Source organism: Vulpes vulpes, chromosome X (genome assembly GCF_048418805.1).
Source record: "Vulpes vulpes isolate BD-2025 chromosome X, VulVul3, whole genome shotgun sequence".
NCBI classification, from domain to species: domain Eukaryota; kingdom Metazoa; phylum Chordata; class Mammalia; order Carnivora; family Canidae; genus Vulpes; species Vulpes vulpes.
In genome coordinates this window covers 40,195,547-40,215,355 of record NC_132796.1, presented here as the reverse complement: position 1 = coordinate 40,215,355, position 19,809 = coordinate 40,195,547, and the positions used below count along the sequence as shown (strand labels likewise).

The 19,809-nt window shown below is 43.6% G+C and overlaps 1 protein-coding gene across 4 annotated transcripts in view; it reads left to right on the top strand.

Moving 5' to 3' along the window:
- SLC9A7 (solute carrier family 9 member A7) overlaps positions 1-19,809 on the top strand; it is a 145,101-nt gene that overhangs the window by 79,450 nt on the left and 45,842 nt on the right. For all 4 annotated transcript variants that reach the window (XM_025982469.2, XM_025982470.2, XM_072743251.1 and 1 more), the window contains exons 6-11: positions 11,546-11,651; positions 11,986-12,127; positions 14,695-14,800; positions 16,257-16,345; positions 16,438-16,551; positions 19,017-19,128. In XM_025982469.2, the coding sequence (XP_025838254.2) occupies positions 11,546-11,651; positions 11,986-12,127; positions 14,695-14,800; positions 16,257-16,345; positions 16,438-16,551; positions 19,017-19,128 (669 nt within the window). The remainder of the gene's footprint in view (positions 1-11,545; positions 11,652-11,985; positions 12,128-14,694; positions 14,801-16,256; positions 16,346-16,437; positions 16,552-19,016; positions 19,129-19,809) is intronic.

Below are 19,809 nucleotides of genomic sequence, written 5' to 3'. Positions count from 1 at the left end.
GTCTGAGCCCTGCCTCTCACTGACCAGGTAGCCTGGGCACACTTTGTCTCCTCCATGTCGATTTCCTCCTTCATGAAGTAGGAATAATGATACCTATGTCCCAGGACTATTGAGAACATTAAATGAACTAACACATGTAAAGCACTGACCACAGCATCTGCTAATCATGTTGGTCTCTAGCCACATCTGGCTCAGGCAGAGATTTCTTTGTTTTTTGCTATTCAGTTTTTTTTAAGTTTATTTATTTATTTTTTTAAGTAATCTCTACACCCAACATGGGGCTCAAACTCATGACCCCAAGATCAAGAGTCACATGGTCTTTGAGTCAGCGAGACATCCCCCCACCCTGTTTTTTTTTATATTTATTTATTTACTTATTTGAGAGAGAGAGAGAGAGAGAGCGAGCACACACACAGGGGAAGAGGGAGAGAGATAGTCCTCAAGTAGATTACCCACTGAGTATGGAGCCCGATGCAGAGCTTGATCCCAGGACCCTAAGATCATGACCCAAGCCAAAATCAAGAGTCAGATATTAACCAACTGAGCCATCCAGGCACCCACCACCCCATGTTTTCTTAAAAAATAAATAACAGGGGATCCCTGGGTGGCGCAGCGGTTTGGCGCCTGCCTTTGGCCCAGGGCGCGATCCTGGAGACCCGGGATCGAATCCCACATCAGACTCCCGGTGCATGGAGCCTGCTTCTCCCTCTGCCTGTGTCTCTGCCTCTCTCTCTCTCTCTCTCTCTCTCTCTCTCTCTGTGACTATCATAAATAAATAAAAATTTAAAAAAAAAATTAAAAAAAAAATAAATAACAGGTCATAACTTAATTCAAGCATGTTTCTAAAGAGCACTCCCAAAAGTAGCTTTATTATTTTCATACTACAATGTCTGTGACTATCTCCAAGTATGTGTCTGTTGAGAAAAAGATTCTGCATAAGTCAAGGAAAGGTGTCTAGTCTCTCTGAAAATATATTACTAACTATACTCATCTGTAACTTTTTAAAAAAAGATTTATTAAGAGAGAGAATGGGGGAAGGGCAGAGGGAGAGGGAGAGGAAGAGAGAGAGAATCTCAAGCAGACTCCCCACTAAGTGTGGAGCCTGATGTGGGGCTCAATCTGATGACCCTGAGATCATGACCTGAGCTGAAACCAAGAATCAGACACATAACTGACTGAGCCACCCAGGCACCCCTCATCTGTAATTTTATCACTAACTTCTTACACTAGTACCACCAATAAGCAAAGGGAGGTTAGTGTAACATAAGGAACACTGGGCACCTGGGTGGCTCAGTTGGTTAAGCAGCTTCTGAAGCCTTTGGCTCAAGTCATGATCTCAGGGTCCTGGGATCAAGCCCCACATTGGGCTCCCTGCCCAGCAGGAAGTCTCCTCCCCCCCCATAAATGAATAAATAATCTTTAAAAAAGATTACCAGTGTTGTTTTCTGACCTATTGAGGTGTTGCTTCATTTAATTGGATAGAAAGGCTTATTTTTTCAGATTATCTTCCTAATTGTTTACTTCAATTTAATGTGTCCTTGCTGTGGTAGAAATTAACAGAAGGCATCACCACGATACACCATTGTTATTTGGCCTGTGGAGATTGGCACAGTAAGGGTTTTATATAAATGAAAGTTCTAGAAAATTGAAAGTTAAAACTTATTAAACACCAGGACATTAACTTTAACTGCTTTTTAATGGAAATCTTTCTGAAATGTAGAAAGATTTTTTTTTTTTGCAGATTAAAAGCCTTTCACCAGTTTCCTAAAAATCTGTTGTTTGAAAACATGGGCCATAAAAGAGATAAAAACTTAAGTGTAGAGTTAGAAGGGACCATGAGATCAAATAGACTTCTTGTGCCTGGTGCATCCAACAATTCTAGTATCAGGATATGTAGTGGTATTGATTGATATGAAGGAATCAGAGTCCTTGTCCCTGATGACACCGAATTTGGCTCAAGACACCAGTCTTTGGTCTTCCCGTTGAAGGAGACACCATACACGTGGGGCGGTGTGGGTGGCTCTGTGACCCAGAGCCATCTCCCTTCTGTGGCTGTGCGTCAAGGGTGCCATGTGCCATCCTTGTGGACTGTTACTTCAGAGAGACCCACAGCTCAGCAAAGGAAAATGTACGTTTCCAACCTGGAGCACATCTCTAGCAGCTACCAGAGAAAGTAAGCACTCATTCCTTTCTATGAACCCTTATGAAGTGATCCCTCTCATTTTAATTCTGTCACCTGTACACCCCTCGAGTGATTGGTCTTCAAAATTTGTGATCGGTCTCGGAGAGAGTAATTCTCTAGTTGCATCACCCAGACTGTTCAGGCTCTTGCTTATCCTTTGACACTCAGTTCCAATATGCCGCCTGCCTACCCATTCTTCCCTGACTCTTTCACTTACTTGCTGCCACAGCTCTTGAGTCAGGCCCATTTTGTATACAATACTTAACCACTTTGTACTGAGTGTTTGCAAGTGCTAAGTGCTCTTTAATATACAGATGAAGCGTTCAGGTGAAGTTCATTCATCGAATGAACAAATTCGGGTTCTTGAATTTTCCTTCTTCCTACACCTGCTACTTTATTTTTCTCACTCCTCTTTAGATGCCAGTACCAGAGGTCTTCAGTCAATGAATTGTAATTTCTTAGTCCGTGTTCAGTTAGCAACAGCCCTTGTGACCCTGCTCACTCTAATTTCAGGGGTCCCACTGTGGGGGGTGGGCAGTCTTTACTCTTCACCTGGAGAAGCCACTCACCCAGTCTGTCACCCGCTCTGTCATCTTCTAGTTGTCCACACCCACACCACTCCTCTTGCTCAGGCATAGGCTTGCTTAGGAGGGGCACACAGGGGTTTCTGCCTTGTTTTATAAAGTGATGGGCAGGGAGAATGAGAAATTGAAAATCAGATCAGCCAAATTCAGAGCAGGGCCATGTAAGTGTTCATTGTTATTAGTATTAACTATGCAAGCTAGCTTTTATTGTCATGGGTAAGTGAGTTAGCTATATGTTGTTTTGTTTTGTTTCATTTTACTACTGGTAACTGTAGGATTTTAGGAAAACAGTGTTGCAAGTCAAAAGGACTCTTAACCAAATTATGGAAAGAGGCCAGATGTCCAACTGATGGATAAAGATGTGGTATATACATACAATGGAATATTAGCCGTCAAAAACATGAAATCTTGCCATTTGCAACAGCGTGGATAGAACCAGAGGATATTATGCTGAGTGAAATAAGTCAATCAGAGAAAGACAACTACCATATTATCTCACTCCTATTTGGAATTTAAGAAATAAAACAGAGGATCATAGGGGAAGGGAGGGAAAAATACAACAAGATGAAATCAGAGAGGGAGACAAACCATAAGAGACTTTTAATCATAGGAAACAAACTGAGGGTTGCCAGAGGAGAGGGGATGGGGGAATGGAGTAACTGGGTGATAAACTATATGTTAATTAGTTGGATTTGAATTGGGAAAAATTGAAAAAATAAAGTATAACTTCCAGTTTACAAGGTATACAGTGAACAAAGGGACAAGTTAAAAGCACAAAGAAACAATCATAACTCTAGAAGACAGGTCATTCTACAAGGAAATGATCTGATCTTCTCAAAGAAATGTCAATATCATAAGAAAGGAGTAGAGGAAGGAGCTTTTCTAGATTAAAAAAGACTAAAAAGAAAATCAACTACAATGAGAAAATCTTGACTGAATTCTAGTTGAAAAATCATTTTATGGAACAAATGGGAAAATTTAAATATAGACTGAATATTAAATGCTAAAAGAGGGGATGGCTCCTGAAAATCATCGAGCTCAAACCCCTACTTCACTAAGTCTTTGGACTTTGCTGTGTGCTAAGTTTTCATAGGCTATTGGTGGCTATGTGGGATGGTGTCTATTTTCCCCTCCAGATTTACTCACCACCCTTCTCCACCCTTCTTTGGGTACCAGGAGGCTGATCTATATGGAAGATTTCAAAGGTTCCTTTGTCTTCTGGTTTCCCATTGGATTTGTCTACAGGAGAACACCAGTGGGAGACTGGAAGGAGAATGGAGATGCAGGGTCTTGGCTGTGTCCTTAGGACACAGATCCTGTCAGGTGACCCTCACAACGCAGTTCCTGGTTCAGGCAGTCACACCTTCTCTGAACCCTCTGGGCCTAGAGATGGTATAGGATGGTCTCTGTTTTCAGTGACATGTACTGTCCTCTCTCTTGCGGTTTTTCCATATTCTGCCCACATTTCTATAAACAATGTCTTCATTAAATACTTCTCAGATTGCTGAGTTTGAGGGTGCTGTCTCTTTCCTACCATGACCCTGACTGATAAAGTCCTGGGCCTCAGGTCTCCTAGGCTGCCAGCCCTGTGCTCTGTTCATTGAGATTAGCCTCCACCAGCCTTGAATCCCTGGGTGACTGATGTGACCAGAGGCCTCCGGTGCTTACCCCAGTGGACGTGTCATGAGTAATGGATAAAACTTCTCTTGGGTTCAACCACTCAGATTTTAGGAGTTTTGATGTTGCAGCAGAAAGCAGCCCATCAGACAGGGCCTGTTTTCTCATCTCTGAATCAGGGGAAACGATAGTACTACCCACCTCAGGTTTTATGAAGACTGAATGAGATTGGAAAATGTTTAGCATAGTGCCTGCTTCATGTTTTTTTTTTTAATTTTTATTTATTTATGATAGTCACAGAGAGAGAGAGAGAGGCAGAGACACAGGCGGAGGGAGAAGCAGGCTCCATGCACCGGGAGCCTGATGTGGGATTCGATCCCGGGTCTCCAGGATCGCGCCCTGGGCCAAAGGCAGGCGCCAAACCACTGCGCCACCCAGGGATCCCTGCCTGCTTCATGTTTAAGTCCTTAGTAATTGTTGTTGTTATTAGCATTATTACTTTTTCATCAACATTGGGTTAAAACAAGATAATTCTCTTTTAAGATTTTATTTATTTATTTATTTGAGAAACTGAGCATGTAAGCACAAGCAAGGGGAGGAGTAGAGGGAGAAGCAAACTCCCTGCTGAGTGGAGCTTGATGCCAGGACCCTTGAGATCATGACCTGAGCCAAAGTCAGATACTTAACCAACTGAGCCACCCAGGTGCCCCAAAGGAAGATAATTCTTTAGTCACATAATGATAAACTATTAGAATTAAGGTTTTGTATTAGAGTTCTTCAGAGAAACAGATATAGGTGTGTGTATGTGTGCGTGTGCATGTGTGTAGACAGAGAGAGAGTAAGAAAAGAAATTGAGTGATGATAAAGAATTGGCTCATGTAATTATGGAGGTTAAGAAATCCTAATATCTGCTGTCCAAAGGCCTGAAAACCAGGAAAGCCAATGGTGTAGTTCGAGTTTGGGTCCACAGGCAGGAGGAGACTATTGTGCCATTTGAAAGGCAGGCAGTAAGAGTGAAGTCTTCCTTACTCTGCCTTCAGCTGACTGGATGAGTCTCACTGACATTGGAGAGGGACACCTGCTTTACTGAGTCTTCGGATTCAAATGTTAATCCCATACAAAACCTCATAGACAAACCCAGAACAATGTTTGATCAAATATCTGAGGCCCCCATAGCCCTAGTCAAGTTGACACATAAAATTAACCACCACAGGTTTTCTGGAAGGAGCCACAAATATTGTTCATGTAATAAGCAATCCAGAAAATAAGAATTCTTTTTAGCCAAATCCCTAAAGGTTTTTCCTGTTGTGTTACCTGATAAAGTGTATTTAAAGGTAGATGAAAAAGATTGCCCTTGTGTCCTGTTATGAAGATGACATGTCCTCCAGCAACTATGGCTATGGGCAGTGCCCCCTGTTGATGTCTGGTTAGTGTCCCAGTGCTTAGAGTGATTTGAGCATGTACATGTATAATTACCGGGAGCAGCCTCATGATAGAGTCAACACTTTCCTATCCAAACTGTTCTTTGCTCACTCTCAATAAGTGAATTAAACTTTTTGAAAAGGGAGAGCATGATGGGAACAGTGTAGCTTTGGAATCTTCCTTAATCCTGAATTGAAATAGAGAAAGCAGTACAGCAAGAGAGAAAACACAGAGAGAGAGCTAGTTGGCAGAGTACCCACAAATCCCCAAATATTATCTGCTGGGGTCAAGCCACCAGCAGCAGTGAGACTTAGGGGTAGGGACTGCAGCAGTGCAGGAGGAAGCAGCGCGGAAGAGAGGTGGCTGCTGATCATTTTGACTGCCAGCAAACTTTCCTAAACTCAAAGGGGGAGGAATCTCCCCTCGAAGTAAAGAACTTTGTAGGCACATCCGGATAACAACAGTTAAGGCTGGGAGGCACTTTACAGGCTCCAATCTATGAGTGACAGCAAGGACACCAGAGGAGATTTGAGGCCGCAGAAATGACCTGAGCCCTCATGGCTCTCAAAAAATATCCCGTGAAAATATCTCTGGAAGGACAAAGCCACTTCATAAGAAGGAACTGCTAAGGATCACAGGCCCTGCGTGACAGGGCATTAAAGGAGAAAGCAAACTCAGATACCAGGGGAGGAAGAGACCAGAGGATGTAGATTTCTTGAGCATGAAGGAGGTGGCGCCACATTTTCAGTACTTCAATGTAAAACCAGCAGAGGGAGCCTTAGAGTCATGAAACGAGGAAAGCTGATCTAGGTCTTCCCCCTACCCACCTCACTTAAAATGAGCAGCAGCAATAGGTTGAGATCGGACTTCATGCAAAGTTTAAGAAACCATGAGGATAGCCCCTCTGAATAGCATAGGAAAGTTGCAGTTAATTAAGTAATATCAGCAAAATAGGGCACCAAAGCAGAATATTACTAATATTCCAATGAAAGCTAAAGGAAATTAAAGGGGTACCTGGGTGGCTCAGTCAGTTGAGTACTGGACTCTTGGTTTCTTTTTTTTTTTCTTGGTTTTTGCATGGGTGGTGATCTTGGGGTCATGATCTCAGGGTGGTGGCATCAAACCCTGCATAAGGCTCCACATTCAGTGCAGGAGTCTGCTTGTCCCTCTCCCTCTGGTCTTCTCCCCTCCCCCCAGTGCTTTCCCCCTCTCTCAATAAATAAATAAATAAAATGTTAAAAAAAAGGAAATTCAGAAAATGATAGAAGTTATGAAAGAACTGTATACATCATGATTGGAAAATTCAGAAATGAGAGGAGTAAACACTAGGCATTATGGAAAGTGTTCATAGAAAGGAACAAGTCGAGGAACCCAGGCAGTAAATAAGATATAAAAAAATATTTCAAAAAGTAAATGTAAAAATGGATAAAATCAAGCAGGGAGTATACATCAGGTGATCAAACTATAAGGAAATGCAAGAAAAAGAAGATTACTATAAAATCAGATTGGTGGTTACATTTGGGTGAAGGAAGGGGCTTGGAATTAGAATGGAACATATAAGTGAGCTTCCAAGGGGGCTGGCAAAATTCCATTTCCAAAACTGGGTGATGGCTACAAGAGTGGTTAGCTTGTAGTAACTCACAAAGGTAAATATTTGTTTGGTTCTGTTTTCTAATTGTGTCTGTTAGTAATGCTTTTGGTTGCAACAGCAGAACAGCCTGGCCAGTAGGAACTTAAACAGACAGTTGTCTATCTTAGCTAATGGCCCTCAGCTGGTGCCACGGCTCTTGCTACAATCAGGTGTCTGGGCACTCCGTGCTTCTATTTCCCTGCCCTTGTGTTTCAGATACACTTTAGCTGTCGTGGAGACATAGATGACTATGCTACATCCAGCCTCTCCACTCTCCTCCAGGCAGGAAGAGGTGACACTCACTGCAGGAGGAGTTGGAGAGGCAAGTTTTTAAAGTCCTTATGGTAGAAACAAACAAAGCAGAGGGTAGTTGGGTGTGAGCGTAGAGAGGAGCCTGCACACATGTATATATCTACAACAGTGGTTCTTCACGAGGCAGGTGGGTGACTTTGCCCCTCAAGAGACATTTGGCAATGCCTGGAGACATTTTTGGTAGTTACAATTGGTGAGGAGTGTGCAATGCTACTCATATCTAGTGGGTAGAGGCAAAGAATGCTGCTGAACATCCTACCTTGCATGACAGCCACCCACAATTATCTGGCCTAAACTAGTACTGAAGTTGAGAAACACCAAAATGCTTTCAGGGACATTAAGGTCTGAACTGATTTAATAATAATAGTAATACATTATTTGTCTGTTTTTAAAGATTTGTTTTTGAGAGAGAACATGTGTCTGAGTGGGGGAAGGGGCAGAGGGAGAGAATATCAGAGCAGACTCCCACTGAGCACAGAGCCAGATGTGGGGCTTAGTCTCAGGACCCATGAGATCAAGACCAGAGCCAAAACCAAAAGTGGGACACTCAACCAACTGAGTCACCTAGGTGCCTCCATTATTTGTGTTTTTTACTTAAATTTTTTTCATGAGTGTGCAGTAGAGTGGAGTTTTCCAGAGGCTGCATAACATGTAATACTATCTGTTGGTCGAATACAGAAGCAGATAAGAGAACCATCTGTCTTCCATTAATCTAGATATTAAAGAGTTTGAAAAACTGTGAAACAATGGCTCCCTTCAGCCTTTCCCCTAAGATCAGGAACAAGACAGGGATGTCTACTCTCACCACTGCTTTTCAACATAGTACTAGAAATCCTAGCTTCAGCAATCAGGCAACAAAAAGAAATAAAAGGCATTCAAATTGGCAAAGAAGAAGTCAGACTCTCCCTCTTCACAGATGACATAATCCTGTACATAGAAAATCCAAAAGACTCCACCCCAAGAATGCTAGAACTCATACAGCAATTCGGCAGTGTGGCAGGATACAAAATCAATGCCCAGAAGTCAGTGGCATTTCTATACACTAACAATGAGACTGAAGAAAGAGATATTAAGGAATCAATCCCATTTACATTTGCACCCAAAAGCATAAGATACCTAGGAATAAACCTAACCAAAGAGGGAAAGGATCTATACCCTAAAAACTACAGAAAACTTCTGAAATAAATGGAGGAAGACACAAAGAGATGGAAAAATATTCCATGCTCATGGATTGGAAGAATTAATATTGTGAAAATGTCTATGCTACCCAGGGCAATTTACATGTTTAATGCAATCCCTATCAAAATACCATAGAGTTTCTTCAGAGAGTTAGAACAAATTATTTTAAGATTTGTGTGGAATAAGAAAAGACCCCGAATAGCGAGGGGAATATTAAAAAAGAAAACCATAGCTGGGGGCATCACAATGCCGGATTTCAGGTTGTACTACAAAGCTGTGGTCATCAAGACAGTGTGGTACTGGCACAAAAACAGACACATAGATCAATGGAACAGAATAGAGAATCCAGAAGTGGACCCTCAACTCTATGGTCAACTAATATTCGACAAAGCAGGAAAGACTATCCCCTGGAAAAAAGACAGTCTCTTCGATAAATGGTGCTGGGAAAATTGGACAGCCACATGCAGAAGAATGAAACTAGACCATTCTCTTACACCAGACACAAAGATAAACTCAAAATGGCTGAAAGATCTAAATGTGAGACAAGAATCCATCAAAATCCTAGAGGAGAACACAGGCAACACCCTTTTTGAACTTGGCCACAGCAACTTCTTGCAAGATAATCCATGAAGGCAAGAGAAACAAAAGCAAAAATGAATTATTGGGACTTCATCAAGATAAGAAGTTTCTGCACAGCAAAAGAAACAGCCAACAAAACTAAAAGAAAACCTACGGAATGGGAGAAGATATTTGCAAATGACCTATCAGATAAAAGGCTAGTATCCAAGATCTATAAAGAACGTATTCAACTCAACAGCAAAGAAACAAACAATCCAATCATGAAATGGGCAAAAGACATAAACAGAAATCTCCTAGAGGAAGACATCGACATGGCCAACAAGCACATGGGAAAATGCTCCACATCACTTGCCATCAGGGAAATACAAATCAAAACCACAATGAGATACCACCTCACACCAGTGAGAATGGGGAAAATTAACAAGGCAGGAAACCACAAATGTTGGAGAGGATGTGGAGAAAGGGGAACCCTCTTGCCCTGTTGGTGGGAATGTGAACTGGTGCAGCCACTCTGGACAACTGTGTGGAGGTTCCTCAAAGAGTTAAAAATAGAGCTGCCCTACGACCCAGCAATTGCACTGCTGGGGATTTACCCCAAAGATACAGATGCAGTGAAATGCCGGGACACCTGCACCCCGATGTTTCTAGCAGCAATGTCCACGATAGCCAAACTGTGGAAGGAGCCTCGGTGTCCATCGAAAGATGAATGGATAAAGAAGCTGTGGTCTATGTATACAATGGAATATTCCTCAGCCATTAGAAACGACAAATACCCACCATTTGCTTCGATGTGGAGGGACCTGGAGGGTATTATGCTGAGTGAAATAAGTCAATCAGAAAAAGACAAACATTATATGGTCTCATTCATTTGGGGAATATAAAACATAGTGAAAGGGAATAAAGGGGAAAGGAGAGAAAATGAGTGGGAAATATCAGAGACAGAACATGAGAGACTCCTAACTCTGGGAAATGAACTAGGGGTGGTGGAAAGGGAGGTAGGCGGGGGTTGGGGTGACTGGGTGATGGGCACTGAGGGGATGAGCACTGGGTGTTATGCTGTATGTTGGCAAATTGAACTCCAATAAAAAGAAATTAAAAGAAAAAAACAGTGGCTCCCTTCCCACTAATTTTTTTGGAAAATAGAATTATTTTTCATTAAAAATATGTATGTTAAAGGGCGCCTGGGTGGCTCAGCTAGTTACAGATCTGCCCTTGGCTCAAGTTATGATCTGAGGGTCCTGGGATTGAGCCCCATGTCAGGCTCCCTGCTCAGTAGGGAGTCTGCTTCTTCCTTTTCCTCTGCCCCTCTCCCCAACTTGTGCACTCTTACTCTCTCTCAAATAAATATTTTTAAAAATAATGTACATTAACATGATGGAGTTTATTCTTAATTTTAAATGCATAAATATTTAAATTTTTTGCTTTATTTAACACAGTAAATATCAATAGCTATTGCTCACAAAACTAAAAGCAGCTATTGGTGGGAACCAGAAAAGTAATTTTTAAGAGTATAAAGGAGTCCTGAGACCAATAGTTTAAGAACTGCTCATATGTATAAGAGCTGATTTTTCAGTGTCTAAGAAACGTGAAGACTATGAGAAGTGGAATTATATCTGGTCTGTCATAAAAGAAGACCTTCAGTATTTTACAAACCTTTATTAAAACCTTCTTTGTGCCCTGACCCTAGCTGGGTTCTGGGAACACAGTGGTAGCGGGAATAGGGTTTCTATCTTCAAAAATATTTCAACCCACAAGTGGAGCCAAAACACATTCACTGTGAGGATTTTTTTAAATTCTTATAACAGAGGTATTTTCAAAGTATAATAGGATTGCAATGGAAGGTGCGGGGTTGCCGCATGGTGTCATTAGAATCGAGCCTCATATCAGACCTCATTCAGATCAGGAAGACTGTCATTTTTGTTTCATTTCCTTTCTGTCTCCTAAACCATCCTGTCCCGCCAAAGGTAGGAATTGCCTGTATACATTTGTCACCAGTGGCTTAAACTGAAACTAATTTCTATGCTTTTTGCCCATTTTTAGTGACCGTACTGGCAATATTTAACGAACTGCATGCAGATGTGGACCTTTATGCACTTCTGTTTGGAGAAAGTGTCCTAAATGATGCTGTTGCCATTGTCCTGTCCTCGTAAGTAACAGTATTTCTGCCCTGGGGAAGAGAGCCTCTGGCTTCCAGAACTTTCTGGGCTAAATTCAGAGGCTTATCTTAAAAGTGTTAAAGATTGAACTGGGTGTTTTTCTAAATGAGGTTTATCAGCTCTGTTGCTAAAGTGATGTTGCTTTGTGCACTTGGCAGTGATCTGAATGCTAATGCCAGCATAACAAGAGGGCTACGGATTAAAGGAATACAGCACTGGAGGTGCTTGGCAGATTGTAGATACTGATGTTTGTCAGTCTTTGTAGGTACCATGGTGTAAAGGCAGTACAGTCTGTTTTAACACTCTCTTCTTTTTAAATCACAGGTCTATAGTTGCCTACCAGCCAGCAGGGCTGAACACTCATGCCTTTGATGCTGCTGCCTTTTTTAAATCAGTGGGCATTTTTCTAGGTATATTTAGTGGCTCTTTTACCATGGGAGCCGTGACAGGCGTTGTGACTGCTCTGATATCCTTTCTGTGGTTTCTGCCCCCACCTGGGTATGATTGTGTGCTAGTACACTTGTAAAAACAAGGTCTCCGTTCTCCCTCTCAGAAGTCATTTTTTTTTTCCAGAAACAAATCTTAAATCGATGGTTCCACTGGGGTCTGGGAGCTCCTGAAACGTGTCCCTTTGGTGAAACATGACAGAACACTATGTAGCTAAGAGGCTGAGAAAAAGGTTGGGAATGTGATTCTAGCCTTAGCTCTGTACCTGACCTTTGTGCTCTCTTCCTCCTGTGAATCAGTGGGAGATGGGAGTTCGGGGAGAACATTGGTTGTAGAGGGGTGAAAAGTGCTGAGAGGAGGCTGGGGATCAGGGACCACCACAGAGATGGTCAGGAGGGAGCAGGCTGGGAAGTACTTTAGCCTCCAACGTGCTACTCGCCCCCTGCTGTTGCGGATCACAGGGGCTAATGTGGCCATTAACTACCCAGGGCCATCCATCAGTGGGAATTACTGCAAGGTGGCCTTCTGTAAGTGAAGGATCATATGATATTTGGTTAAAAAACCAACCAACCAACATAAAAGCAAAGTGTGGAATGAGCAGGCAGTCCCTCAACAAGTGCGCTGAGTCCTTTGCCATGTGTTCTTGCAATGGCATTTAGATCCCCTGGTCCAGTGCAATGTGATGGAAGCCATGGGTGCCAGCCACATCATCTCAACCTGCAACCCATATACAATCAATGTGATCCCATCCATGCCATTTTTATACGAAATTTTTGAAATGTGGCACGTTTTTTGCTCTTCCAGCATATCTCAGTTCAGACTGGCCACATTTCAAGTGTTCAGAATCCACACATGGCAAGTGGCTACCATATTGGGCAGCACAGATTTCGCTGCTCTCCCCACACAGGTCCTTTTGATGCCCTGGGGACTTGTGCTGCCCCATGAAAGCACTCATGAAGTGGTTCCATGCTGGCCCGCTGGGGAGGGGCAGTGTTACAAGGGGAATCTCTGGTCCCCAGAAGTGACACGAGCACCTCATAGCTGCCCCTAGAGTTGTACGTTTTTTTTCTTCACTTCTTATGCATTCATGAGGCACCTGTTGTAGAGACTCAAGTTCACAGCAGCCCACAGAGGTCAGGGTCTCACTGACCTACTGTCTGTCCCCAGGCCTGGCTGAGGATGAGCCCAGCACTGCTGGGACTAACCAGCCAGTCCCCCCTCAGGCCAAGGTGGTGCCCCTCAGAGCCCTGGGCATTACAAGGAGCACGGAAAACCTATTTCCAGTTTTTTTTTTTAAGATTTTATTTATTTATTCCTGAGAGACACAGAGAGACAGAGACACAGGTAGAGGGAGAAGCAGGCTCCATGCTGGGAGCCTGATGCGGGACCCAATCCTGGGACCCCAGGATCATGCCCTGGGCCTAAGGCAAGCACCAAACCACTGAGCCACCCAGGGATCCCCAGCCACCTAGGGATCCCCTATTTCCAGTTGCTTTAGAAAGCTCAGTTTCTTTTTGTTTCTTTTTTAAAAAAGATTTTTATTTATTTATTCATGAGAGACAGAGACAGAGGCAGAGACACAGACATAGGGAGAAGCAGGCTACCTGTGGGGAGCCCGATGTGGGATTTGATCTAGGGACCCCGGGATCATGCCCTAATGCAAAGCCAGACGCTCAACTGCTGAGCCACCAGGCATACTAAAAACTCAGTTTCTGAAGAAAGTTTTATTGAGGTAAAATGCACATACTGTATAACTCCCCCATTTAAAGTACATGCTTGGGGATCCCTGGGTGGCTCAGCAGTCTGGCACCTGCCTTTGGCCCAGGGCGTGATCTTGGAGTCCTGGGATCGAGTCCCGCGTCGGGCTCCCGGCATGGAGCCTGCTTCTCCCTCCTCCTGAATCTCTGCCTCTCTTTCTCTCTATGCCTATCATAAATAAATAAATAAATCTTTAAAAAAATAAAGTACATTCTTAAATGGTTTTTGGTAATGCTACATTATTTTTTTAACTGTGGCAGAATACATATAACATAATTGGCCATTTCAAGCATTTTTTAAGCATGCAGTTCAGTGGCATGAAGTACCTCCACATTGTTTGTGCAGTCATCCCCACTGTGGGATTCCTGGGTGGCTCAGTGGCTGAGCATCTGCCTTCGGCTCAGGGTGTGATCCCGGAGCCCTGGGATCAAGTCCCACATCGGGCTCCCTGCACGGAGCCAGCTTTTCTCTCTGCCTGTGTCTCTGCCTCTCTTTCTCTCTCCGTGTCTCTCATGAATAAATAAAATATTTTTAAAAAATCATCCCCACTGTCTGTTTCCAGAACTTTTACATCATCCCAAACAGAAACCATGTAACCCTGAAACAATATTCCCCCTTTCTCCCCTCTCCCAGCCCTTGCTAACCTCTTTTCTACTAGAAAACTTAGTTTTCATTACTTCAAAAACTAGCCAGCAGCTTTGGGGCCCCCGAAAGAAGAGTTGAAAGGAAAGGATAGCCCTAAGGAGGGGGTTGCTGGGCTAATCAAGTGTGGTTCTTGGTGGGCCTGATAACTGGTTCCTGGAGCCAAGTTCCTTGACGGGGGCCCACGTGACCAAGTTTACCAAGCTGCACTGCTTCCCCCTGCTGGAGACTGCACTTTTCTTCCTGATGTCATGGAGCACGTTCCTGTTGGCCGAAGCCTGCGGGTTTACAGGTGGGTTTTTACTTGCCTGGGCCACCCTTCCCTTCATTGTATCCAGGGCTTTAGGAGTTGGAGGGGAGCTCATGGAGCCGCTGCACCGAGTTGATGAACTGCTCACAGAGCGTCCATATGAAGGATTGCTGAGCAAGGGGGATGTTCTGCTTTAAGAATAATTTTGTTTCCCAAAGCCACACATTTTTTAAAGAATGAAATTTATTGTTTCAAGGCCAGCTGTCTCTGAATACTCATTCTAACTGTAAATAGATGTTTAGCTGCAGAGGTTACTCAATACATTAACTTATTTGTATCATCCCCCTAGATTGCTACTTATTTTACAGGCAGTAACAATAACAAACGAAATCTGTGTCCTTGTAAGAATAACTTTGTATTTACTCAGATAAGTGTAAACACAGTTTGTCCTTGTTTTGTCTCTGGTCTATTTAATCATTGTTTTTCAATATTATGTTCTTATGATGCCAGTTTCGGGTATTACTGGTATAAGTAACCTTGTGGTTTTAGTCCCTCACATTTCTCTCATCAAAAAAAAAAAAATCACTGAATTTTTCCATTAGAAAACTCAAGTATAATTATTATACATAATCTAGATAGTTGGGAAGCTCTTTCATCCTCTTTGCAAAATACTGCAACATATCTTTACATGCAGCATTATAAAATAGCCCACTTCTTTAAAAGTTGACAATTTTCTGTAAATGTATAGACAAAGGCTAGGTATGTCAGTTGTCTTGCACAACATAATGATTACCATTAATCAGAAATCAAGGTAATCAAGGCTTGGATAAATGGAACAGTTCTCTGGATCCATTTTGTCTGAAGCCCACGTCCATGTAAAAATAGAAAAAAGGATTTGCTTGCAATCAAATTCATGGTTTCTAAGAACAGAGAGGAACATGACAAAAGGATATGATGGGCCCTCATGGTCTCTCTTTTTTTAAGACTTATTTATTTATTTATTTATTTGAGCTAGAGAGCAGAGGGTAGGAACAGAGGGAGATGGAAAGAGAGACTCTCAAGCAGACTCCCCACTGAGCATGGAGCCCGACACGGGGCTCAATCCCACAACCCCGAGCTCATGACCTGAGCCGAAATCAAGAGCTGGCCATTCAACCGACTGAGCCACCCAGGTGCCCCCACAGCCGCTTTGAAGGAATGAAAGCTAAGTGCCAAATTCAGCAGGAGCAGAAGAGGGGAGAGAATGCCCTTAAAAGTGGAGCAAGAAGGGAAGTCGAGGACCTTCACCTTGAAGGAGGGCAGTCAGAAAAGAAGGAAAAGTTTATATGAGTAGTGGGGGAGGGGGAACATTCAGTAATAGGGAACTTTCCAAACTATTCAGAAAGTTGGATATGTTGGGCTAGCCTACCTTAAGTTTTTGTTTCAGTGGGGGTTTTTTTCCTGCTTCTTTTTTTTCCCACTGATTTTTTTACTTTCTTTAAAAAAAATCTCTTACCAGGTGTTGTGGCGGTCCTTTTCTGTGGAATCACACAGGCTCATTACACCTACAACAATCTGTCGGTGGAATCAAGAAGTCGAACAAAGCAGGTGAGAGTGAACCCTCGGTCTTCACAAGTTACCTGTGAATTCAAGGGAGGAGACCCACGGGGTTTACGGCTTCCTTTTCCCGTTCTGTGCAGCTCTTTGAGGTGTTACACTTTCTGGCCGAGAACTTCATCTTCTCCTACATGGGCCTGGCGCTGTTTACCTTCCAGAAGCATGTTTTCAGCCCCGTTTTCATCATTGGAGCTTTTGTATCCTTTTTCGGCTCTTCTGTTTTCTATGTGTACAGGTGACCACTGCTGGGGAAACTCTAATAAGAATTTCTGTTCTGGGTGGGTGACTGAACCAAGTGCTAGTTCATGGTGTTTTCATGAGGAGAGAAGAGAAGGCTTACGTGGTTCATAAAGCTAAATATATTTGATTTAAGGGTTAGCATTTGATCTAAGGTTGTGCTTTTCTGCATATTCTGTGTAAGGTGTTTTTTCTGTTACACTGGTGCTTGGCAGGTGGTAGCTTGTTTTGTAAAGCAGGCTTTTTATTTATTTACTTATTTTTAAAGACTTTATTTCTTAATTTATTTTAGAGAAAGAGGGTCTGTCCATGTGCACATGCATGCAGGAAGAAGGGCAGAGAGAGGGAGGGAGAGGGACAAGCAGACTCTCTGCTGAGCATGGAGCCTGACATGGACCCGAGCCCATGACCTGAGCTGAAATCAAGAGTCAGATGTTTAACCCACTGAGCCACCCACTTGCCCTGTAAAGTACTCTTCTTAGCAGAAGTTGTTAACTGTGTGAGTGCTGGAATCATTTTTTTATTTCATTGCTGCCTGAGTTCCAATCCAGGAGGTTCCCAACTGGGAAGACCTGAAGGTTCTATTACTCTTATAGACCGCACACTGGTGCAGGCTGCCCAGAGAAGCCTGCAGGCAAATGAACATGCTTTCAGTGGAGTGTCCCTGCTGTCATAGAACACAGTGGAAAAGACTCCTTTTTTTCCAAAAAAAAAAAAAAGAAGAAGAAGAAGAAAAGACAAAGTGGAAAAATACTTGATTCTTTGACTTAGTTCCATTGTGAGCACAGTTTTTGGAAGAAAGACACAGTTTTGGGGATTGGCTTCTCTCGAGGAAGGAGGGATGTGAATGCCCAGCACTGGATTGCCAGCTCAGAGTTTTGATCACTTCGCCTCAGATCCTATTGTTTTTATTGAAGGAAACTTCTCTGGGGCTTGGAACCATAGCAGTCCAGCTCAGCCTGGATTTCAAAATGCTGAGCCGGCGTCCCCTATTGCTGGGCATTTCCTCTTGCCTTTTCTGGTGCCTCACAGCTAACCTGAAGAAAAGAAGTGTTTTTCTCTTCTGGGCTATTCATTTACAGTACAGGAATAGGTGGCATTCCCTAACCAGCTCGATAGTGACAGTGGCCTATTGCCATGTGGAGGCCTTCCGGTTAGAGTGTTAGCTGCTTCAGCTGGGGCTCTTTCGTTGGTCTTGCCCACTCACTGGACTCACAGCTAAAAATCTGGGGGCTCAGTGTTCTCATTTTTGATTCAGAGAGACCTTGCACATCCTCTGGATTTGCATTCCTAGCACAGCATCCTGTGAGGGAGAGCGAGAGAGCAGCTCTTGTTTACAGAGGAGGGCCTGGCCGGGAGGGCGAGCAGGGCCCTCTGGAATCCTAAAGGCCCCTGAGCGCTTGAGGAGCTTCATGTGGCTTCTGGGATAGAATGTGCTCTCGAAGCATGACCTGTCTCCTTCTGTTGAAAACAAAACAGCCCAACACAGAACCAAGGGGGGTAGGGAACCCAGCTGAAAGCAGAAAAAACAGGCAGCCCTTTACCCCAGAGAAGGCAGAAGACCGTTGGGCCTTTGCTTCTGTCTGAGGCAGCTGTAGCTCGCAGCAGCTGGTGCTCGGCTGAACCGGAAGCTCCTGGCCCTGCGGCTCCCACGGCGGTTTCCTTCTGTGACCAGGGCAGCCTGCAGCTCCCTCCACTGGGCTTTGGGCTTAGCTCAGCAACTGACGAATGCCCCATTTCCCGGAATTCTTTGCCTTCCACACTCCTGTATTTCCTTGTCAACATTTGAGCCCCTCAGGGAGAGAGATCTTTCCCCCTGCCCCCCCCACCTCCCCTTGAGTCTTGGGAGGAGTAAGAATGCTCCTTAAGTGTACCCAGTACTTTAACTTTCTCATTCGTAGCATCTTCCTGGTCATTTGGGGCCCCTACTGTTTACTTCCCACCGAGGCTTATGAACTCTTGCCCAGAAAACTTGCTCTTTACCATTTGACCCCAGGGGTTAGGCGTTTGTTCTTCTGACTCTCCTTCTTATGGAGCCCACACCACTGTTTACTCCTCTCAACACCCCCACACACACCCCTGCCGGGGTACCCGTGCTTTTTTCTGGACCCAAGACCGGGAGACTTGGTCCACACCAGCCTAATTACATCAAGAAGTTCCAACAACACAGTTAATGGGTTAGAAATTACCTCTGGGAACCAGAAGGTTGGGAAAGTTGGCTAGTTGAATCCCCACCTGTGGCTGAGACTCACTTTGAGGGAGACTAGACAGCCTGGCTGCCTTGTGCTACCCTCCCACTCTTTGTGCAGTTATCTCCTGGTCATGAGGTGTCACAGCATCCCTAAAATTCTCCTCTCTGCCAGAGGCTGGGAGAAGGTACCGTTCTAGATACCTGTTGGGTCCTTAACCTCCACCTGGTGGTTAGGTTGCCATCTTTCTGGGCAGAGCTGCACACATCTACCCGCTCTCCTTCTTCCTCAACTTGGGCAGAAGGCATAAGATTGGCTGGAACTTTCAACACATGATGATGTTTTCAGGTAAAAAACCATAAATGTAAAGAAAATGCATTTTGTTTGGCAGGAATGTTAGCATGATTAAAATATCATTGATAAGGTTCATAAAGAGACAGAAGTTCAAATTCCTGGTTCTTTAGTATACCCCCACAGTGCTGAGTAGACCAACGTACACAGAGTTAAACAGAGTTAATACTGATTTTGCAAGCCATACTACCAAATGTGAACATTCTCCCCTAAAATAGACACATCTTCATTTTTATCTCTACCACCCACAGTACCTGAAGATATAGAAGTATGTAAAGTACTTGATAGTTTTCTAGTAGATATTCATAATCTTCCAGAAGGGCTCCAGATCTAGAATTAGAAAGGAGATAGGCCTTTAATTAAAAAAGAACACAGGCCAAGTCACTCAGTACCTCCCAGCTACAGTATCCACTCTTGTAAAATAATGAAATTGAACTAATTAGTTGAGGTTCTTCCTAGCTCCAACTTTCTCTGAAGCAGAAAACAAAAACCAAAAAAACCACTTTCATAAACAAGATGAGCCCCAAACCGGAAGTTAACAGCTATGATAGTTCTGCTTGATTTACACTATCTCCCAGATGCCGCCCCCCCGCCCTCCACTATAAAGCTGAGAAGTGTGCAGAAGCCACTGAGCGGACAAAGGACAGTAAAGTATGTGGAAGTAAAGGAAGGAGAGAG